General features: G+C 44.3%; 1 protein-coding gene across 1 annotated transcript in view; it reads right to left on the bottom strand.

Moving 5' to 3' along the window:
• The window catches only part of ARID1A (AT-rich interaction domain 1A), a 73,778-nt gene that overhangs the window by 26,074 nt on the left and 23,034 nt on the right, over positions 1 to 24,670 (bottom strand). Inside the window, exons 2-4 of the mRNA XM_047792766.1 lie at positions 21,439 to 21,651; positions 19,413 to 19,865; positions 17,678 to 17,794 (exon numbers count right to left, since the gene is read on the bottom strand). Coding sequence (XP_047648722.1) covers positions 17,678 to 17,794; positions 19,413 to 19,865; positions 21,439 to 21,651 — 783 coding nt within the window. The remainder of the gene's footprint in view (positions 1 to 17,677; positions 17,795 to 19,412; positions 19,866 to 21,438; positions 21,652 to 24,670) is intronic.

The following is a 24,670-nucleotide window of genomic DNA, read 5'->3' as shown; positions in this document are numbered from 1 at the left end:
GAAGAGTATAGCACTTTTCTTCACCTGTGGATCCTCAGAAGCGTATTTAATATACAGAGGGGTAAGGGGAGGAGAGAGTGACCTAGAATCTTGGGAGACAATCTTAGAATCTTGGGAGACAGGAGGTTAAGTCCCTTGAGGGTAGGTACCTGATCTCTGCTGGTATTCCTGTGCCTTAATCCTATTACCAGGCAAGAAGGAGGGTGTGGCCAAGAGAGAGAAGTCAAAACATTCCTGGCCTCTAGGTGGCCTCACCTCAGATCACTTCAAACCATCCCACTTTCCTCCTCACCCTGCCCAGCAACCACCCTTACAACTGCAGGACCACTGGGTCTCATTCAGGAGCCTCAACTCCCAAACTACAATATGAGAAACCTCTTTCCAGGGGCAGGAGCCAAGCATGCTTCAACCCCCTGCCCACAGGCATGCTTCAACAATGGGGCAAGAGAACTCCCCCCTGACAGAGCAGGATGGCCCATTTCCCAGCCATCAAAGAGGACTGGGTGGGAAGACCAATTGCTAGAAATTGCACTATAGGTGCAGCAAGTATAGACTAAAACTGTTTTCTGCCTTGGGAACTTCAAAGGTGAGAACAGCTTTGTGGGAGTAACGCCTCCAATAACTTCCCTGACCCCTCACCCTCACTCCATAGGCAGGGCCCAGAGTCCCTGCTACATCCTATAGACCCAGTGTTACAGGACTCATGGCACTGTGCTGAATCTGCCCTTTCCCCCACTAGCCTGTGGGGCTATATTCTCCTATGTTATTAGTGACCAGAAAAATGCCAGGCACACAAGAGACAAAATGCTTGATAAATACTACTCAAAAGCACCCTTTTTAGACCCAGTCTCTATTAGTCTCTCACTTTCTTTTAACAGTCATTGCCCCACCCTAACTCTCTACTCTAGATCTTCACAGTGAGGAAGGGACTCTTGAGTTGTTGGCATCAAAGGAATTGACTCTCCTATTTAAAACCAAAAAAGGAATTACTGCTGTGGCACAGTGGGTTAAGCATCTGATTGGAAGGGCTTGGGTGGGGGTGGCTGTGGAGGTGCTGGTTAGATCCCCTGCCAGACTTGGTGGGTTACAGGGTCTGCAGCTGCTACAGCTGTGGCTTGGATTCAATTCCTGACCCAGGAACTTCCATATGCTGTGTGTGTGGCCATAAAATGAAACAAAAAAACAAAAACAAAAAAAACCTGAAAAAGTACAACCCCGAAAGGGCCTTGGCCATTTGGAGGATAGTTCTCCATAGAACTTCAGTGCAGGGAAGGAACCTCTGGAAAGGAGGCTATTGAGAGGCAGGGCTCTGTGTCACTGGAGAAATTTCAATTTAATTACAAAAACTTGAGAACCTACTATTCTAATCTACCTCAGCAAAATCTCTTAAGGTAGATCTGATCCTCTAGGTGGAGGCTGAGGGCAGTGCTGAGGTGAAAAGCGGGGAGAAGAAAGAAAAGACTGCTGGGTTGCCTGAATTCCTGCAGTGGGCACCCCTGCAAACAGCAGTTCAGCCACTGCAGCAGCCATTGATTTTCCAGGGGTCGATATTCTGCTCCCACAGATCTGCTTGGCTAGAGGTTTAATCACATTGAGTGCTTCTGCTCAACATCACCCCTACACTTTCCCCTCCCAAACCAATAAAACACCAACCATAATGAGGATTGGGAACAGATAGATGGTGTTTCCCAAAGCTGGTCCCCACTCCCAGAAAAATTCTAAGCACCAGCTCAAGGGAACCAGAGTTACCTGGGAAATCCAAATGAAGCTGCAGAGGCAGACCCACAGGCCCTAGGGAACCTAATAATCCAGTGCCCAACATTCTCATAGAGACCTTTCTAATAATTCAGATGTTTTCCATATAAAAATCCAGGTTCCCATTTTGTGAAAAAAATTTATATCCTAGAACTCTCAGAGGGCATTAATGGGTTGAAACCTTGCTTTCCAGCTTGTCACAGACCCGATCAGATCTGTATAATATCCACGTTACTTACCTGACCAGCCTTCGACAACATTCCTCCCCGCCCCCATAAAGGCTTCTCACTTGGGCCGAGAAAGAATGTCTTATCTATAAACCACCTCTTGGCCAAAAACGTACAGTATCCTAGCTAAGAGACTCAAATCTGAAAAAGATGAAACTAGGTCAGAGCCGGGACTGAGAGCAGTCAAGAGCAGTGCATATTTATGGAATAGGGCTGTTCTAATCCCAGCAGGAAATGAGCACCGTAAAGCTAGAGAAGGCAGAGAAGTTAGGAACTCCCTACTTTCTCCAAGTCTTGCATTCCCTGTTAGGAAGGCCAACCACACAGACTGTTCCATCATGATCATCAGCTGGCTCCCAGAACTTGAGCCAGGAGAGCAGGAAAAGGGTAAGAGAAAGAAAGGAACACAGAGAAGACAGAATTCTAGGTCTGAGGAGTATAAGGGGGAGCAGGTACTATCTTAGGCTTCCACCTCATCTGGCTGCTCCTCATAATTATAGCAATCCCAAAGCAAGGAGGATGTAAATCGCACAAGTGGGGAAGGTCAAGTTGGCACTATGCTGAACACAGTGTAGACCAAGGTCTAGGGTGCAGGATGGCCTCCTTGGTTTGATTATTTAAAGCCATAAATTTGGAAATCCCGTCATGGCTCAGTGGAAATGAATCTGACTAGTATCCATGAGGATGCAGGTTTGACCCCTGGCCTCACTTGGGGGTTAAGGATCCGGCTTTGCCATGAGCTGCCGTGAGCTGTGGTGTAGGTGGCAGATGTGGCTCGGATCTGGTGTGGCTGTGGCACAGACTGGCGGCTACAGCTCTAATTCGACCCCTCGCCTAGGAACTTCCATATGCCAAGGGTGTGACCCTAAAAAGACATAAATAAATAAATAAAGCCATAAATTTACATTTGCTAGTGGTCTTCCCTACCATGTCCTACGGGTCTAGATAAAGTTCAAAGATTTGGGGAGAGAAGGTGAGACAAACGAATCTGAGACTGGGGGATGGCAAGAATGTTAAACCAGAAAAAAACAGCCATCAGTTCCAAAGGCCTTAAAACCAAAAAAACCAACTCTGTACACAGGGAGAGACACAGTCAAGTTCTAAAAGTAGAAGACGGGGGTGGGGGTGGGGGTGAGGACACGAATATTCTTGATAACTGTTCCTCTGAACAGAGATCCTCTGAATGTACCTGAAACTTGCTTTCTCTCTTACCTTCCTCCAAATGTCAGGAAATTAACTTCATTCATTTCAGTAAACAATATTCAGTATTCTTCCCACATCAAAGCTGGCCTTAAGGGACAGATCTATTCTCAATTTGAGCCTTCAGTCCCTAGTTCCCACCTTCAATAAGGCATGGCTTCTTAGCTCCCTTGGGAAAGGTCAAATGAGAAGCAAGCTAACAGCTCAGAGGTGTGGCCTCATGGCAGTCACAGATTATGTCATAATACCAGCCAATTCCATGCTGACACCAGGCAGGGAGGATGGAATAGGTTTAGGCCATAGAAGTAGAAGGAGCAAGTGATCAAGCACTGGCTCCCAAAGAGACAGCACTAGAGCACATACTAGCTTTATCAGAGCTTTCAGATAGAAAATACCTTAGAAATATGAGAAAGACAAAAAAGCTAATTCTATGCTTGATTTATCAGGTATGTTAACATAGCTCCTTACCTAGGAGGCCTCCTCGCTGGACCAAGTTGGGACTAAGATTCTCACTCTGGTGCAGGGGGTCCCTAATGGTTTCTGTAAAGACCAGAATTTCTAAGAGTCCCTTGGTGACTCAGTGGGCTAAGGATCTAGCATTGTCTCCGCAGCAGCTCAGGTCACTGCTGTGGCACAGGTTTGATCCCTAGCCCAGAAACTTCTGCATGCCATGGGCATGCCCCCCCCCCAAGGAGTACTCATTGTGGCTCAGCAGAAACGAACCCAACTAATATCCGTCCATTAGGACTTGGGTTCAATCCCTGGCCTTGCTCAGGGAGTTAAGGATCCGGCATTGCCATGAGCTGTGCTATATGTCACAGGTGAGGCTCAGATCCCACATTGCTGTGGCTGTGGCGTAGGTCAGCAGTTACAGCTTCTGATTTGACCCCTAGCCTGGGAGCTTCCATATGCCGTAAGTGCGGCCCTAAAAAGACCAAAAAAAAAAAAAAAAAGAGAGAGAAAAGAATTTCTAGGAGGACTTGGTTTATGTCTTGCTCAAAAAGCCCAAGACCCAATGCCTCCCCTACTCCCACCACCAGAAAGACAAGAAACAGCTTGGCAATCACATATCTGGCTTTTGGTTGGTCTTGGAGAAGGACAATGGAAGAAGCTGGACATGTACTTCACTAAGGTAGTCTCCCAGACAGCCTTGCAAAAGGTTATAAAAGCACCAACAGGAGAGAAGGAGAAGGGGAGGTGGATGGAGGAAAGCTACTGTCACCAAGGCAACTGAGTTCATTTATATGTTGACTCAGGAATTTCAGGAAATTCTAGCTTTTGAGGTTTTATCCTTCTAGAGTAAATGCTTCCTAACATCTTCCTGGGGAACAGATCTAAATCCAGAAGCTACTGTATCACTACCTTTGCTGTAAGTCTCAACCCATCTCTCCATACCTCCCCCCCTTCCCTTTCTTCAAATAGGAGAAAATATGGGGGAAAAAAGTCTGTTTTCTGAATATGGCATTCCCCCTTCTCTTAAAGGAGCTTTTTGCTCATCTTTTATAGGAGTTGGCCCTAATAATAAAAGTAATGGGCTAGAAGTCAGGGAACCCAATGTTCTCCTTTACTGAATGACCTTGGGCAAGTCCTTCACTTTTTCTGGGGCTTGGGTTCTTCAGCTATGCAAAGTGAGGAAAGATTGGTGGGGAGAATAGCAGTGTTTATGTCAGTGTGGAGAAGCTCATGCTGACTCCATCCTACTCTTCCCAACTACAGAAGTTAAAAAGCTTAAGCTTAACCTACATTTCCCAGAATCCCTTGCAGATGGGTTCTGGATACAAGTTGGGCTCTGCTAATTAGAATCACACTCAATATTAGATCAAAGTATGGCAGAGACCATACTTCTGACTCTGACTTGTTTCTGCAGGAACATTTTGGTTTTTTCTTTCAGTTAACTGGGTGCTGGCTACAGTAGCAGCAGCTGTGGCTTCTTGAATCCAGTTCACCAATCCCTGGAGAGCAGATTTAGAGTGGCTTAAAAGTTGGAGTGTCTCTGGTAGGTCAAATCTAGGTCTAGATCCCAATACCTGGAGGACAAGTCTAGAGCATGTTCCTTCAATCCCCCTAATTTCCAATGTTAAATCCTTCTCTATTAAATTCACCTAGAGTTTAGTATGACCTAGGTTCAGCTTAGAACCACTCTATCTGAAACAGTATAATCAGAAGATCCCAAAAGAGCAGAGAAAGAAAAGAATCATTCACAAAGTTTATTCCCTAAGTCAAAGTCTTCTGGGGAAAATGGATAAGATGGGAAAGCCTAGAACTTTCACATACATGTGTCCAGGACAATCTTCTTGCATGTTTTCCTTCCCACTCTTAAGCTCAGGGGGGCCAGGGATGGGGGTTTTGAACTGCTCACACAGATGGAAGGCTGCATCAGCACATGCTTTTCCTTTCCATCTATATATTCTCTGCAAACTTTTGCCCTGCTGAGGATAATAGCATTACCTGCCCAATCCCAAATAAATAGTCTCTGGGCTTGGGCTAGAAAGGGTACCAACTGCTTTCCTCAGCAGCAGAAAAGTAAGCTTATATGCTCCAGGTGGGAAAGAACCAAGGCACCATAGTCCTGACAGGCCTGCATAGCTAATGAGTGAAGACAAGTTTTGCCCCAAAAAGATCCCAGCTTATCTTCTTATACCAATTTCTGGCTGAAGTAACGAATCACCCACTTCCTGTAGCAGGACTGGGGACAAACTGAAAAACAAGCTTAGATCCAAGTGGCATGCTTTGGGGCAGGGTACTTCCCACCAGTCCTCAGTAGGCTAACAGAACCCAGGACCCATCACCCTAGAGGTTAGTTTTCAGACTGAAGTTGTTCTGAAAAAAGCAAAAGGTTCCAGCAAGAGGAATCTGTGTGAGACACACAGGCAGGAAGCAGAGCTGAGCCACCAGCAACTAGAATAGAAACAGGAAACAGGCCCAGGAACAAGCATACAGTAATCTGCTGTAAGCAGCACAGGCTCCAGCAGGCATCAGGACTGAAGCAGTGTGACTAAGATGGAGAAGCAGATTGGCTAGCCCTGCCAGAGAACTGGCGATTTAGAGAAGGGATGGCTACTTGCACAGGGTACAAGCTGCTCTGAAAAGTCTGGGCAGATATGACAGAGGGGGTGGGGATTTCCTTTTTGAGACTTTGTGAGAGCACCTGGGTTACAATTCAGGGGGAGCAAGCACAGATACACAGATAAAAGAAAACAGGTCACCAATCTCAGAATGGCCCAGCTTCTCTGGATACCAGAATGCTAGCGGCATTTCTGTTCGCCTTTTAAAAATAAGCCATCAAAAACCTAGGTAAAAAATGTTGGCCCCGCCTCCTCTTACCATGAAATGTGACAAAAGGTAACACAAACAGTGTAAAATTAAAATCTTTTAAATGCACCAGTTTTTTAAGCCTTTAAAGAATTTGTCACCCTGTGCCCCCCAATGATCCTAGATGATAGAAAGCTGGCTCCTAGGCTCAGGTAGGTAGCAAGACCCTAGGCGATACAAAACAAAGGTTTGCTAAGTATCTGCCTAACATAGGCATCAGACACAGGCCAGCGTGCTCAAGCAGAGGTACAAGCATAATGCTAGGCTAACATGAAGAAAATGGGGAAGAAGGCCCAGAGGAGGTATTTCACAGCTAGGTTTTGAAAGAAGAAGTTTGCTGGGCATTTAAAAAGGCAGGGGAGCAGACATGACACACACATTTTAAGCAAGACCCAGGAGTTTTGAGGAGCTTAAGGTACCTGAGCAGATAAGATGAGGTTGCAGAGGTATGCCGGGAGCTGTGCGTGGCTCCACAATTGGGTCTGGACTTTAGCATGGGGAGTCAGAGCCCCCAGAGCACCCACAAACCAACTGGTTTACTAGACACAGTTGGTAAAATGTATTCCAAAGTCTCTGGCATGATAGTTCATTTGAAAAATTTTACCTTTCAGATCTCAGGGTCTAACCCCTTCTTGCTTCTAAACCGTAAGACACACGAATCATGTGGAGATCTTGTTAACAGTACTGGATTCAGGAGTTCCTGTCATGGCTCAGTGGTTAACAAATCCGACTAGGAACTATGAGGTTGTGGGTTTGATCCCTGGCCTTGCTCAGTGGGTTAAGGATCTGGCGTTGCCGTGAGCTTGTGGTGTAGGTTGCAGACGTGGCTCGGATCCTATGTTGCTGTGGCTCTGGCATAGGCCAGCAGCTACAGCTCCGATTAGACTCCTAGCTTGAGAATCTCCATATGCCGTGGGAGCGGCCCTAGAAAAGGCAAAAAGACCAAAAAGAAAAAGAAAAAAAAGGAAAAACACAGTACTGGATTCAATAAAGCTGATGTGGAGCCCAAGAATCTACATTTCTAGCAAGATCCCAGGTGATATTTGTTGTTGCTAGATGATGGACCACAATTTTTTGGTATCAAGGATCTAACTGGTTAAAGTTTTAGCATTAATCAGGACACTGTTTACAAAAAAAAGGGGGGGGGGGCGCACAGAACAAGGCTTGCTCCCATCCAACACAAGGGAAGCAAAGAACCACTCTCATCAACTTTTTTTTAGGGCCACACTGGAGGCATATGGAAGCTTCCAGGCTAGAGGTCCAATCGGAGCTACAGCTTCCAGCCTACAACCACAGCCATAGCAATGCTAGACCCAAGCTGTGTCAGGGGCCTATGCTGCAGCTGGCAACAACAACCAGATCCTCAACCCACTGAGCAAGGCCAGGGATCAAACCCGCATCTATCTTCATGGATACTAGTCAGGTTCGTTACTGCTGAGCCACAGTGGGAACTTCCTCATCAACTTTTCACTGTTGCAGGTGATTCCCTAATTGGTTAGTTCCTTCAGAAGGCCTGACCTATAGATTTGGCCATCTTTCTTCCCCCACTCTTGCCTGTCCCTCAGTTCATAACTCATCTTATGTTTCCATCACAGAGAAGTCTGGTGAGACGAAAGTGAAATGGAAATCCATCTATATACTCTTTCTTTTAGGACAAGTCCAGTCAATGTTAAAATAAAGCGTTGAAGCTTCTGGCTAAACATTAAGAGAGAATCACATTTTCCATGTCTTTCCTCTGCTGAGCGGAAGGCTAAAGCAAATATTTCATCTGAGACATCAGAGAAAACTGGATTCAAATCCTAGTTCTGACTCTTGATTTCTTATGTAAAATAGGAGTGATTATTCAACTCAGTACATATCAATTCCTGCCCTTCAAGGAGGACTGGTTTTGGCTGTAGATCCTTTCCTGATCTCACTCTTGCCCTCTAAGATTCAGATTCTATAAGAGTTCCCTCCCATTTCCTCTTTCCAGATCACTGTAACCCAAGCTCTCAAGAGTTTGAGAACATCACAGCAGTAAAGCATAAATGCTAATAGCTACTTTGGCGTTAAGTGAAATCCAAAGAAGGGCTTGGAAACCCAAGTGATAAAAGAATATCTTTAGATAATTTGACATTGAAAATCCTATTCCTGTTCACCTCATTCCTGATTATCAAGAACTTCCGCTCCTACCTAACCAGAGCAAACAAGTATGGTCCAGATCTTCAACAGCAGCCTCTAAGACTTTTTCATGGATATAGTGCCCCTTTTAAGCTAACTCAGTGCCCTTGATTCCCTTCTCTCACAACTCCTGAAAGATGTCCCTGTTTGTACGCTGCTAATGTTCTGCCAGAATCTTCATCATTATATATCTATATGGTTTATACACATGTGGGTTTTGAGATGAAGTTGAGGAATTAATTCAGGCTGATTTCAGCTGCCTCTTCCTTCCATGCTTTTCAACAGCACTCTTTACCTTTATCCCTTTTCTTTGCTTGCTCATTTCCTTCCTCCCAGGCCTTCAGAAATCAGGTCCTCTCCCTATCTCAGAAAGATCCCAATAACCTACTTCATGACACATCCAACTTTATATTCCTTGAAACATAAATTTTATGCAGACCATCTCTGTCCCTTCTTTATCTTCCAGATATATGACATAATCCTGGTCCTCTTCTTATCTCTCCCCCCTACGTGTTGGGCACTTCTGCTCAGTGACCAAAGGCATTGTCCAGGGCTCCATTTGGCTCTTCTCTCCATGTTGCATAGCCTGTGAGGCTTAACTAGTCCATGGTTTAACTTCATTCCATGGTTTAATTATTAACCACTATGCAGACAACTCTCAAACTCTATTCAGACTCACTCTTACCCAAGTTTTAGCCTATCTCCAACAAGCGTCTATGCATTTGTTTTTAGACATTAAATGAAACTTAAAACTTATATGAAACTTAAATTCTCCTCAAAAATGAGTTTTCCTATTAACCTTTCTATTTCTGTCAATGAGATTTCTTTCTCCCTTCCCCCTCCTCCAGTTAATCAAGACTTAAATTTTCTGGCGAGTAGAAGCCACTTATTCTCAGTTCTATAGATTCTTTACTCTGCATCTCACAACTAGGGGTAAGAAGCTATGTAAATGAGACAAAGAGGCAGAACTCCACTGAACAGTACAATTATTTCAACAGTTTAACTTATCCTCTTGCTTGCAGACTATCCCTCTTTTCAAACCATACTATATACCAATGGATCCTTTTTGTACAACATTCATTTTATCATGTTATTGCCTATATTACACATCTGCAGGCCTGTAAGATCAGATCCAAATGGCTTACTTAGTCTACAAGGGCTCCAGCCCCTGTGATCTACCTTTCCTTCCTCTTACCCCCTACCCCAGGAAGCCTGATCCTGACCCACTGTCATCTATACTGCATCCCACCCCCACTGAGCCTCTGCTCAGGCTGTACTTTTCCTTTCCAACCACCCCAATACACCCATAACCAGTTCATTCTAAACTTCTGCCATGATGTCTTCCATTATTTAGACATAAATGCATCATTGACCTCACCAAACTCTGACAACACTTGTTGTAACATACAGGCGTACATTCTTCTGTCCATTTTACTAGTGAAACAAAGGAGGATTCTTGAGGGTTGCAACCATATTTAGAACCACTGACTTAAGAATCCAGGTTACCTGAGAAGTCATCAAAGTTCAACCTCTGTCTCATGCCTATCCACCTTCTAACAACACAGCAAACTGTGCCAGGTTTTACTCCAGAGACAGGGAATATTTTTTTTCTTTTTCTTCTTAAAATACCCTCAATCCTCCAGATCACAAGGAACTTGTCATGTCACCCCTGGGCCTGAATCTATAGGCAATGAGTAGCCAGAAGTTTTAAAGCGGTAGTGTAGCTTGGAGTTCCTGCTGTGGTGCAGTGAGTTAAGAATCTGATTGCAGTGGCTTGGGTCCCTGCAGAAGCGGAGGTTCGATCCCTGGCCCAGCGCAGTGGGTTAAAGGATCTGGCATGGTCGGAGTTGGGGCACAGTTCCCAGGTGTGGCTTGGATTCAATTCCTGGCTCAGGAACTTCCATATGCTGTGGGTGTAACCATTGAAAAACAAAACAGGGAGTTCCCGTTGTGGCGCAGTGGTTAACGAATCCGACTAGGAACCATGAGGTTGCAGGTTCGGTCCCTGCCCTTGCTCAGTGGGTTAACGATCCGGCGTTGCCGTGAGCTGTGGTGTAGGTTGCAGACGCGGCTCGGATCCTGCGTTGCTGTGGCTCTGGCGTAGGCCGGCGGCTACAGCTCCGATTCGACCCCTAGCCTGGGAACCTCCATATGCCACGGGAGCGGCCCAAGAAATAGCAACAATAGCAACAACAACAACAACAACAACAAAAGACAAGTGCCGCTGGAGCGGCCCAAGAAATAGCTACAAAAAACAAACAAACAAAAAAACCCAAAGCAGTAGTGTAACTTTCCAAATTTGATTTTTTTAAGATGATCACTTTTGTGTTTATGTTGAGGATAGACTTGGAGGGAAAAGAAACAGAACAGTTAGGACTCTGTAGCAAAACACCAGGTGAGAGATAACGGGGGCCTGAAAGGCAATGAGGAAGGACAGGATTCATAAGCCATTACGGGAGTTCCCGTCGTGGCACAGCAGAAACAAATCCGACTAGGAACCGTGAGGTTTCGGGTTTGACCCCCTGGCCTTGCGTAGGCCAAGGATCCAGCGTTGCTGTGAGCTGTGGTGTAGGTCCTAGATGCAGCTTGGATCTGGTGTTGCTGTGGTTGTGGTGTAAGCTGGCAGCTGTAGCTCCAATTCAACCCTAGCCTAGGAACCTCCACATGCTGCAGGTGTGGCCTTTAAAAAAAAAAAAAGAAAGAAAGAAAGAAAGAAAGAAAGAAAGAAAGACAGACAGACAGACAGACAGACAAAGAAAAAGCCATTACTGAGGTAGACTAGAATTTGGTGACCAACTTATAGAAGAGATCCAGTGATGAGTGCCACACAACAGAGAGCTCAGGTAGTGCTGGCAACTCAAGGGCTGCCCTAACCCAGGAATAAACTGCAGGGGGCCGCAGCTGCAGGCAGTCCATCTCTTAAGAGTCTTTTACTTCAACCATTTTCAACCCGCAACCCTCTCCTTGATCATCAAGATTCAAACTATAGTGTAAGTCACCACGACCACTAATGTTGCTACTGTGGCTATCTAATCTAGTAATTTTTCCTTCCTTTTTCTAAGGACTACCAAAGCTCATTGTTATTCAAGTGTGGTCTTTAGAACTACAGCACCACCAGAAAGCTTTTTAGAAACGCAAGTTCTTAGGTCCTACTTCACAACTAATGAATCAAATCTCCCTGGACAGAGGCCAGAAATTTGTATACTGCGAATTGCTGTTATGGCTCAGTGGTAACAGACCCAACTAGTATTCATGAGAATGTGGGCTCGATTCATGGCCTTGCTCAGTGGGTTAAGGATTCAGCATTGCCATGAGCTGTGGATGTGGCTCAGATCCCACGTTGCTGAGACTGTGGCATAGGCTGGTGGCTGCAGCTTTAATTCAACCCCTAGCCTGGGAATTTCTATATGCTACAGGTGTGGCCCTAAAAAAAAGCAAAGAAAAAAAAAGAAATCTGTGTACTAATTAATCACCAGATGATTCTTAATGCATGCTAAAGTTTGAGAAGCAGTGTGATCTAGCTAACCTCTCCAGGTCAAGGCTTTCAATCCTATACAACAACCATTTTCTACCACTAAATGGAAACTCTATCCCAGGTACACTTTCAAGACTAAAATGTAAATTTACAAATGTGCCTAGTAAGAAAAGTTTGGGCAGCAGTCATTACTCCAAGGAAACCACATACACTTGGACGAATCATTTAAATAGTAGTTTTTCAAGATGCAACTCCAAGTCACTCTCAAAAATGACTATAATCAAAAGTCAGACACCAATTTTCAGATGAGCCCCTTACAGCTTTTGCTCCCAAATAAAGAAAACTAAAGATTTAATAACATGCCTAGAGATTTGCTCATACAAGAACCTCAACATAAGGTGAAATGGTGGATATTTTTTTACAAGATAATGACAAATACTAACCCTATTTCTTCCTAAGACCACCTGTCAGTAAGCACAGATAAATCAACCCACCCTCTATTTTTTTTTTTTTCTTTTTAGGGCCACATCTGCTGCATATGGAAGTTCCCAGGCTAGGGGTCCAATCGAAGCTGCAGCTGGAGCCCATGCCACAGCCACACCAGATCTAAGCTGTATTCTCAACCTACTCTGCAACTTGTGGCATTCCCGGATCCTCAGCTCACTGACCAAGGCCAGGGGTTGAACCTGAATCCTTGGGGACACTATGTCGGGCTCTTAACCCACTGAGACACAATAGGAACACCTCTAATTTTTTTAAATTTGTATTTTTCTTTTTCATCTGCACCCATGGCATAGCGAAGTTCCTGGGCCAGGGATCAAATCCAAGCCACAGCTGCGACCTAGGGCAGAGCTGTGGCAACGATAGATCCTTAACCCACTGCACCACGCTGGGGACAGAACCCACACTGTCACTGAGACAATGCCAGATCCTTAACCTGTTATGCCACAGTAGGAACTCTAATCCATTCTCTAAAATGAAGTTTGGGTCGTCCTACAACAATGTGTGGTGCCCTTTGCTCTAAAGGCAAGTGAAAACAATAATCTGGTAACATGGTCAAACTGTCCCGTCAGCCATACACTTCGTGGATAATCAATGAATCTGCTCCGGTTTATTTGTTCGAAGAGGTGGAGCCTAGTACATGCCAGAGTATGACAGCAATGAACAAGACAAAAGCAAGTCTGCCCTCACTGAGCCTGCATTAAATAATGACTGAAATTATACTTGAGATAAGCATTGACAAGAAGCATCAGTGCTAAGACAGTCTATTATTAATGAAAGGAACCTGACACAGTTTGGACTAGTGGATCTCTATTGGGGCTGTAAATCACAATCAACTTGGGCAGCTTCTAACCGTACCAAAGCCCAAACCCACCCCACATCAAACAAATCAGAATTCTGTGAACCCTGGCCATTGGTTTCAAAGACTATTTGCTGCCCAGGTAATTCTAACATGCAGCAAAGGTAGACAACCACTGGTTTGGTCATCATGTGATAGGTGTCAGGGGCACAGAGGTCAATAATACAATGCCTATTCTCCAGGAGCTTTCTGTCTAGTGGAAAAGACTCAACTAGGTAGAGGTATCAACAAAATGCTCTAGCAACATGGAGTGAAAACACCTCGGATGCAAGATTGTGCCTCTCTAGGTACAAGGATAGGGAAGTGATTCTAAAGGGCTATATAAATAAGGTGCTTCTACCTGTGTCAGCAAGGTTTGGTTTCAAAAGATGGGTACCAGAAATCTAATTATTCTTTATACCTTTTCATGTGTCTTAAATATTGTAGGCTTTTAAAAAAGTAAAATAGGAGTTCCTGCTGTATCTCAGCAGAAACGAACCCAACTAGAATCCATGAGGATTCGGGTTCAATCCCTGGCCTTGCTCAGTGGGTTAAGGAAGCAATGATGCTGTGAGCTGTGGTATAGGTTACAGACTCAGCTCTGATCCTACGTTGCTGTGGTATAGGCCGGCACCTACCACTCTGATTCAACCCCTAGCCTGGGAATTTCCACATGCTGCAGGTGTGATCCTTAAAAAAAAAGCAAATAAAATAAAAACTGCCTTTAGTCAGTGAAGGCATCACAGAAGTCACTTAAGCTGAGTTTTTTGTCTTTTTTTTTCCCCCTCTTTTAGGGGCGCACCCTCGGCATATGGAGGTTCCCAGGCTAGGGGTCGAATCAGAGTTGTGGCAGATGGCCTACGCCACAGCCATAGCAACACAGGATATGAACCATGTCTGTGACCTATACCACAGCTCACAGCAACGCCAGATCCTTAACCAACTGAGTGAGGCTGGGGATCAAATCTGCGTCCTCATGGATGCTAGTTGGATTCACTAACTGCTGAGCCACAATGGGAACTCCTAAGCTGAGTTTTGAAGTTTGATTAGAAAGGGGTTTTCTGAAGAAAAGATCTTGATGTAGTCTGAAATATGAGCAGGAAAAGTTAGGAGAAAAAGTATATTAGGCAAAGGGAAGACTGCGTGCAAAGGGCTTCTGGAAGCAGGGAAGGTAAGTGGTCTTATAGAAACTGAGAAAAAAAAAAAGAAACTGAGAGAAGGCAGAGAGCAAAAAAGGATGAAGCAGAGGCTTTCAAAGTATCACCCCTGGTCTAACAGCATCAGTAGCATTAAGAATTTGTTAGAAACGCACATTCTTAGGCCTCACTCCAAACCTACTAAATCAGAAACGGGAGGGGGGAATAGCTTTGGTAATATTAAAGGTTTTGGATTTTATTCTAAGATTAATGAAAAATAACTGAGATTTTAAATAGAGGGTTAACATAATCAGGATAATAGTAGCTAAATGGTTTGGCATTAATAGCTGAGCAAAAACTCCTCTAAATCTAATTTTTGTAATAATAAGGATCAGAAGCCTTGCTGAGTCTTTAAATCAAGGGTCTCAATCAAAATGCCTTTAGGGCTAAATGGGTAAAGGGGGATGTGAAAACTGGAGGAGCTGCCCTCCAGTCAGCACAGCATCTGCTCCAGAGTCAAACACAAACATATGCTGAGTGGAGGGATACACTGGCAAACCTAGGGCTCCCTTAACACAGCAGTGCAAGGCAGGAGAGGGCTCCTTGCAGGGAATCCTGACTCTTTTCATCAGCTGTGTGACCCAACCTGGCTAGGCAAATCTAGCATCAAACCAAAATTCCAAAGAATAAACCACCTTTTGTTTCTTGGTCCAAGTAGCAGAGGAATAAAAAGCAATTCAACAAACAAGATGCCAATAACCCAGCCAGCCCACCTCCCACATGGAGCTTCTACTACAGAGCAAATGACCCATCTGGATGAATCTATAGTAGAAGCCTGAATTTGAGAATGTTCCTTGTGACAGACTACCCAGGAACAACCCTCCCCTGGGCCTAAGAGGCTACCAGCATCTTCACCTCAGTAGATCAGATCTAGCTCTTGGATTGAACAGTGTAAGACTTTCAAGCCCTTAGAAGACATGCAAATATACATACACTAGGCTTCTCAGGACTGAAACTATCAAATACAGTTCTATCAAAAGGTCACTAGGAATAAGTAGAAACTTACTATGAGGAGCAACTTAGAGCATTGAAAGAAATATACCAATTAGGTTTCTTGCTACAACAGTACCTCACCTAGATTTACCCATAGACCATATATGATGAGGTAGTAGTTATATATTTCTGACTGAATCAGGTTAAAAAGCACATTCCAATGAAGTTCAGGATGCAGAAGAGGATTGCAACAGACATTAATGAGAAGGGAACAAAGAGTGACAGTCTTATTCAGACACTTCCTCCCCCAATTCCTCAGCTGACAAAGTCTACAGTCTCAGAAATCCCGTCTGACAATGGCTATTCATCCCACAGCCTGGGAAGCCTGAATTACAGGTGCTGAGGGACTCCACAGACCTTGCCCTACTAAAGTTATGGTGCACAGATCTTCAGGGGAAGCCATGGAGGCTTCATGATGAAGTGAGTTCCTGCCTCCTATCTATTCCTTAGAGATTCAAAAAACCATTTTCTCTGAAGTCAGAATAACTAAAGAGACAAGCTTCAAATCCAAGTAGAATCAAAATTTCAAAAGAATCTTATCTGGGCATGTGTGGCTGAATTTCCACTTCCTAACTGAAGCCAGATTTGTAATGAAGCATTTGCTACCTATAGTCTTACTAGATTTCAGAGCAGCCCGTTTTATTCCTGTGCCCAGCCTGAGTAACTTGCCCACAAGCAGTGGCAGACCTAAGACTAAAGATAAATGTCTCCAGAACCATCTTACTATTAAATAGTTGGTGTTAACTGCCTTTGAGTATCAAGTACAAGCCTCATGCCCTCTAAGATGATGATGATAACAGCTGACATTCATGGGATGCCTACAAACACCAGAACTCTCTCCTCATACTAATTTATTTAATGCTAATCTCTCCACTTTCGGTTTTACTTTAGATGCAAAAACTAAGGTATGGAGAGGTTAAGTGACTTGCCCAAGGCTAGAGAGTTAGTGGCAGAGTTAAAATGCAGACCCAGGAACTCTGACTCTAGAGCCTAAGCTCTTAATCAGCGGACCATATCGCCTTTCTCAGGATAGTCAGTCCATTCTATAAACACTAATCAAGCGAGGGAGCGTCTAGGCACCAAGCATTATACTAGACAAAAGCACCTATTCACATAAAACAACAACTAGAACATCCACTTTTATTCCACCCATGCTCAATGTGACAATCCATGCTGAAAGCACGTCTTCTAGCGAAACACTAAGACAAACACTAAAAAATTAAGCCCTCAAAAGTAGGATTAAAAACCCAAAGGAGTTCCCTTGGTGGAGCAGTGGGTTACGGATCCTGTGTTGTCACTGCTATGGCTCAAGCCAAAGCTGTGGCATGGTTTGATCCCTGGCCCCAGAACTTCTGCATGCTTAGGGAGTGGCAAAAACAAACAAACAAAAAACAAACAAACAAACAAACCCAAAACAAAAAAAAAAGTGAGGCTTCTTTCAACTTTGATGGAGGGCAGACAGTGCTTCTACCATCTCCATCTTCTCTGTCCTTCACCTGAGCCCACACCTAAGAGCCCAAGATTTAAAACAAACTTTAAACAGTGTCTAGATCTCTAGAGATCACAAACATATTCTTCCCTGGGCAGGAAACCAAAACCATAATAAGGGCGGTCTATAAATTCCTTTCAGATTTTTGAGCCTGAATTCAAGGAATTCATTTAGCTGAATATAATCAAAACATCCAATCAGAAACTGGTTTTCTTTGCTTTCCTCTCTGCCCTCATCTTTTATCTATCTATCTATGTATCTATCTAAGTATCTATGTATGTATGTATGTATGTATGTGTGTATCTATCTATCTATCTATCTATCAGCTGCCCCATGGCATATGGAGTTCTTGGGCCAGGGATGAGGGGTCAGATCCAAGCTGCAGCTGCAATGTGAGCCACAGCTGCAGCAATGCCGGATCCTTAACCCACTGTGCCAGGCCGGGCTCCCAAGACACCTGGGATCCCACTGTGCCACAGCAGGAACTCCCCCTCCCCCCATCATCTTTTAGAAGGTGACAGAAATACTCACAGGCAAGCTTGAGGGTCTTGACTGAAGACTCAGATTCATATCTTCTTGCCCTCCCTTACTGGAGGTCATTGAGGGGGCTGAGGATGCCTGAGACCCAAATGAATCTTGAGATAACTCCTAAAATAAGAAAAACAAAAGTTGTGAGAGTCTGGTATTAATAAACCAGGCAAGCTTGCTTCACGGTGAAACAGCTATGGGACTTTCTTACACAGGGGAAGCTGGGTGTGAATGACTGCCCAATCACACACAATATTATCCAAAAGCAGAAAAATACAAACTGTGGCTCTTAAGAGCATCAAAAGTGGACGTAAAACCCTTTCTGATGGCACTGCTAACCATTTATCACCACCCACAGAAAGCTGTTCCTTGGGGATAAATGCTAAAGTCTGGCTAACTACAAATTATATTTATCAAGGAATGAGCCTAATTAATTAAAAAAAAAATCCTCGCATTAGAACCTGTGCATTAAAATGAGTATTGCTTCCGGGAGAGTTCCCGTCGTGGGCTCAGTGGTTAATGAACCCAACTAGTATCCATGAAGATTCAGTTCAATCCCGGGCCTTGCTCAGTGGGTTAAGGATCCCATGTTGCCATGAGCTCTGGTGTAGGTCTCAGACACGCCTCAGATCCAGCAGTGCTGTGGCTATGGCAAAGGCCTGCAGCTACAGCTCTGATTTGACCCCTAGCCTGGGAACCTCCATATGCCATGAGTGCAGCCCTGAAAAGACAAAAAAAGACCAAAAAAAAAGAAAAAGAAAAAAAAAGAATATTGCTTCCTTTAAAGACACACCTGGGGATGAGAAAATTATTCCAACAATGCCACCAATGAACAAAATCTTTAGTGGACTTATCATCACTCAGTAATTTCTCCTCTTTTTGCTCTTTAAAGAATAAAGCCCAAATTGTTATTTTTAGACTTTATCACCTACCTTGTTCATAGACATGGCAATAAATGAATTTTAGAAATCTGATATTTCCCAAAATCAAATCCAGTCTCAAAAAAATAAAAGGATTTGCTACCACCACTGAGAATATTCTAAAGGATGTAATGTCAGCTCTGATGGCAATTTCAAATGAAGGGGTCCAGAATATTTTGAGCAATAGCAGAATGAACAGCAGTTGGAATGAATGTATAATACAGCATCCCAAAGTGTCTGTTTTTTAAAAAGACCAGGGGTTTCCACTGTGGCACAGTGGAAACAAATCCGACTAGGAACCATGAGGTTGTGGGTTCGATCCCTGGCCTCGCTCAGTGGGTTAAGGATCCGGTGTTGCTGTGAGCTGTGGTGTGGGTTGCAGATGTGGCTTGGATCTGGCATTGCTGTGGCTGAGGTGTAGGCCAGCAGCTGTAGCTCCAATTCGACCCCTAGCCTGGGAACCTCCATATGCCACAGGTGCGGCCCTAAAAAGCAAAAAAAACCCCAAAAACCCAACTTCACTTGGATGCTCAAGTTCTGAATGCTAAGTTTAAAAAAAAAAAAAAAATCAGCCCCCTTATCTTTATTAGTCTATGCAACTTTCCATTGCCCTACTTTATCAATAAGGAGAGCTACAGGTTTCTATGCAGTTATGCCTTTATTAGTTCAATCAATCCAGTTAGCATGTTTACCCAGATTTTAATTGGTTTTTAAGTGCACATTAGAGTACCAATCTGGATGGCAAAGTTCTTATGACACCAACCCCCAAACCGTCTGTGGTCACACACAGGGAAGGGCAAGAGGAAGGGGCATCTTACCTGTGGTGGAGGGAAGCGCTGCTGGGAATAGGCAGTTTGCTGAGACTGCTGAGTCTGGGGCTGAGGGTACGCAGCCTGCTGGGAGAGCGTCGAGGATGCTGGCTGCTGAGGTTGCTGCTGCTGGTAAGGAGACTGTGCCTGCGGCTGTGAGTAGGGGGGCTGGCTCTGGGGATGCTGCTGGGTGGTGGACTGCTGGGAGGGGTATGGAGTCGGGGACTGCTGATGGGGAGGCTGGGATGGCTGCTGGGAATATGGAGGCTGAGATGACTGGAGCTGTGGTGGCTGAGACTGAGGCTGCTGCTGATATGAAGGTTGAGCATGAGGGGTCTGGGATGGTGGTTGCTGAGAGTAGGGTGGCTGCTGCTGCTGGGGGTGAGGACTTTGCTGGTTGTAATATGGAGTCTGGCCCTGCTGACCATACCCGCTGGGGCCTTGTTGGCCATAAGGAGGAATCTGTAGGAAAGAAAAGGATACTTTTAGCACTGATACTTCTGGTAGTTTATCAGAAGCTATGTCCTGATATAGCTTTACCTGATGAATACAGAAAGCAGGCAAGCCAAGCCTCACATTTAGAAGGCCTAGGGTTTTCTACCCACCCTGTTAAACTGAGCCAGAAAGGACAGCCAAGTTGGGTTACCAGTTGGTTACCAGTACAAGAGGACTATACTCATCCACAGAAAATTTACACTATTTAATATTTGGACAGCTTAGTTCAAGAGCAGCTGTTTTCACCAATGAGCCTACTCTTTTTTTTATCATAGCCTATTCTGTCTTTATAAGTGCTAGAAATCTGTATCCTAGCCACAACAAATAGTCAACAGCAACCTGCCTCATCCACCTGAAAACCTAGAGTTTAGTAATCTAGGTGGTATGCCAAAGACTAAACTACCGTGCTTCTCTTTTTCATTTAGTCTTCCTTGAAAAAGTATTTGAGAGCCTACTTGCTTGCTTGTACCAGGAACCACTCTAGGTACTGTGGATATGTTTGGCAAGTAGGGGGAAAAGAAAAGACCAATAATAACCACCCCAACTCTCTTCCATTTTCTCATTGAAAAAAAAAGTGACTGTATTTAAGGGCATACTTTAAAATCTTAGGTTTTTATATTTATCCGTCACCATTTTTAGTGTGATTATCACTCAAGGATAAATTGTAGAAAGTGCTGTCAAAACAAAAAATGATAATAAAAAGATAATGCTGTGGATGGCCAGACAAGGAGGGGAGGAAAATCTTAACATTCGTAACAGCACTGTTAGCATCTTTACTCCTCAATCTTTCCTTTTCTGCTACCTAGTCGTCCTAGTCCCTTCTAAACATGCATTTTTTTTCTGGCCACACCTGTGGCATGCAAAAGTTCCCAGGCTAGGGATTGAACAACTCATGCCACAGCAGTGACAATGCTGAGTCCTTAACCCATTGAGCCACCACTCCTAAACATTCACATTATTTTATTTATTTTTCTTTTTAAACAGCCACACCTGCAGCACATGGAATTTCCCAGGCTAGGGGTTGAATTGGAGCTGCAGCTGCTGGCCTACGCCACAGCCACACCAAATCCAAGCCGCATCTGAGACGTACACCACAGCTCGCGGTAATGTCAGATCCTTAACCCCTAAACATTTGTTTTAAACCACACAGCTATATGTTGAAAGCCTTGAGAAACATGCAAGCCTTCTGTCCCAGGGCACATGGTAGGAATGACTTTTCTTTGTAGCAGTGGACTGGTGCTCAGTCATTGCCTTTCTTGCCTCCCACTTCCTTCAGAGATTACCATTCAGTGAGTACAAGGAGGCCAGCCAGGTCACAGAATAAGACAGATAAGCAGAGCCTGCCAGGGAGCAGTTTTCCTTGAGCATACATGCAATGGTGCCCACAACTTGGCCTTTTAAGTAGCATACTGTAACTAAGATTCAGCTGGCCTATGTTCCTTTCAAGACGTTTGGAAACCAAAGACACATTCTGATTCTACAGCTCAAGATGAGATCCTGGACAACAACAAGGATTAAGGAAATTGGAGTCACCATCTACCTGCTGTGCATAAGAGAGGCCGCCCATGGTATTCTGCGCTCGGCCCTGCATGGTCATTGGGTACCGCTGTGGGGTCTGGGACCCATACGGCTGCCCTGGGTACCCATGTCCTTGTTGCGGTCCTGATGGAGGTCCCTGTTGTTGCGAGTATGGGTTTGTCCCGCCATATGGCTGAGGTCTCATCTTGCCCATCTGATCCATTGGACTGGATGGCTACAAAATAAAGAGCATTTTATTAACCTGAAGCTGTGATGGCCTCCGACCAATGTGAACACAAACCTAAGCATATAGGTCTATATGCTACAAAGAGAAACAGTTACTATGAAAAAGTAATGGTACAGACCCAGTAACCCCTTGGGCAAATCATTTAACCTTTCCTCAGAACCTTGATTTTGTCATATGTAACATGGAAATACCACCAGTTTGTGAAAGCATCTTGTAGCTATATACTATTTTGTAAGTGTGGTACTACTTGAGATCCACGGGACAGGCCAAGTATGGAAAAACGAATAGATGTACTCTATGGTGCGGGAAATCAGAACAAAGGCACTTTAGCTGGGAGGGGATGGTGCTGCTATACTCTGCCATGATCTTGTTCAAGAACATGAAAAATGATGCTTCAATACTGTGGTTGAGAATTTAAATACTCAAGCATCTAGATGTTTTTATTCTTAAATAGTGGAATCTTTTATTTCCTTGCACATCCATAGCCCACTTGCACCACAGCACAAGCACCTAAATTTGTTTTTTCTTCCAAATGGGTAACATAGCTACGTTACAGCCATTAAGGAAACTGTGACTCTGAATTTACTTAGAGCCTTGTACAAATCAACTGGAAAGATCACCTCCTTTAATTTTCAAGAGCTTGAGGGTGCAAGGAGGGTAGAACTTACATCTAAGACATAGAGGAGTTCCCGTTGTGGCACAAGGGAAACAAATCCGACTAGGAACCATGAGGTTTCGGGTTTGATACCTGGCCTCGCTCAGCAGGTTAAGGATCCAGCGTTGCCATGAGCTGTAGTGTAGGCTGCAAACATGGCTCAGATTCTGTGTTGCTGTGGCTCTGGCGTAGGCCAGCAGCTGTAGCTCCGATTTGACCCCCTCGCCCGGGAACCTCCATATGCCGTGGGTGCAGTCCTAAAAAGGAAAGGAAAAAAAAAAAAAAAAAGACAGAATAATGAAAGCTCAAAGTTCCATTCATAGGTTTTGGCTACAAACGTATCACTCAGCTCTTTGTGGTGCAACAGGATCAACCAATTCATATCACTTTTTGACCTAACTTTGTAGCCTATTAGAGCTACACAAGACAGAGCCCCAGCACACTTTCCCCTGCCAGAAATGCCTACCTACATCTATTGGTGGCGTGGAGGGGAGAGGGGACTGTCTCTAGGCATCTTAAATAGATACACCCAAGTTGCAAAGTAGGCCTGGAAAACATAAAACTTGAAAACTGAATCTTAAATTGGGGATGGGGAGCGGATATTAATACTCTGGACCCAAATATCATAAACTTTCAAATTAAGGAATTCAGTGGTTCTCAAACCTCAGAATATATCTAAATCACCCGGAGGGCTTGATAAAACACACACTGCTGCAACCCACCCCAAAATCTGATTCTGTAGGTCCAGGGTTGGGTCCAGGATATGCATTTATAACAACTCCCAGGTGATGTTGATGTTGCTGGTCCAGGGATCACCACACTTGAAGCAGCACTGGTCTAGATTACACCTAGGGTCCCTTCCAGTTCTGTTCTATTATTCTATAATCCCCCCCCCCCCCATTTTTGGCTGCCCCACAGCATAAGGAGCTCCTGGGCCAGGGATCAGATCTCAGCCACAGTCTCAACCTAAGCTGAAGCTGTGGCAATGCCGGATCCTTAACCCACTGTGCCAGGCTGGGGACTGAACCCAGGTCTCAGTACTCCCAAGACGCCACCAATCCCATTGCACCATAGCGAGAGCTCCTGTTATTCTACAACCTTACAAAAGAACACAAATCCCTCCAAAATCGGGGGGGGGGGGGGGGGGGGGGAATCAATTGGTTGTCTGTACGTATTTCTCTCTTTTTTTGGCAGAGTACTACCTAAGTGTTTTATGATAGAGGAAGTTGAGCTGTCATGAGGAAAATGGATAAGATAAAAAGCCACAGAGACTATTCTGAAATATCAACAGAAAAAAAGCAGAAGCAAAGTTCTCTCTTACGCTGCAGCTGAAACCTCAGATTAAAAGGTAACAATGATGAGAACACCTTCCAAGTTTCTAAACTGTAAGAATCATAGTAAAATGGCGTCCCAAATCACCACTACATATTAATATTATCATTATTTTCATTTTTGGCCATCCTGAGGCATATGGAGCTTCCAGGCCAGGGATCAGATCTGAGCTGCAGTTGCAGCAATGCCAAATCTTTAACCCACTGTGCCTGTCAGGGATTGAACTCACGTCCCAGTGCTCCCAAGATGCTACTGATCCCACTGCACCACAACAGGAGCTCCTACTACATATTAATATTATTTCAAGTGCTGTTTCCAACAAACATAACTAAACAATTTTTGCCCAAGCCCTGCCTCTGTATCAGAAACTCCCATAATGTTCCCAATGGTAGCTTTGGAACTACACGGACTATTTAGGAAGTTCAAATTCAATAACCAGACTAGTGAGTAATAAACAGCATGCAGTCGTCCTTAGATACACCTGGCAATGGAGCCAAAACATCACCATTCTCTCCTACAGAGTTCAGAGGCTCACGTGGCCACATCACGCCACATATAACCACAAGATCCTCATCTCATTCTAGACTGCAGCTGTCCATGTGGCCCCCGGTGAAGAGAGTACATTTACCGAACAGAGTCCAGGCCACTCTGGGTATCTCAGTCTGTCTATGTCTCCCACAGCACATGAGGGACAGTCATTACCATGGTTACTATGGAACTTCTAGAACAGTCAATAGCTATTAGCTAGGGCTACAGATTGAAATTTTCTGTGAAGCTTTACAAATACCGGGCCCTCTCCCTATATTCCAATTTAGTGGGTCTGGAAAGACTTCAGCTCCCTCCAACCAAGCCCCTTCAGATCCTTGGATGATTCTAATATACATTACTAGCTGAGAACCAGTGATCTAGAAAAACATTGGCCCAATAACATTTTCTGTGTTGTGTGACTATTAAGTACTTGAAATATGGCTAGTGTGACTGAAAAACTGATTTTTATTTACTTTTAATTAACTCCACTTG

Source organism: Phacochoerus africanus, chromosome 8 (assembly GCF_016906955.1).
Source record: "Phacochoerus africanus isolate WHEZ1 chromosome 8, ROS_Pafr_v1, whole genome shotgun sequence".
Classification (NCBI taxonomy): domain Eukaryota; kingdom Metazoa; phylum Chordata; class Mammalia; order Artiodactyla; family Suidae; genus Phacochoerus; species Phacochoerus africanus.
This window is presented reverse-complemented; position numbering and strand designations above follow the sequence as displayed.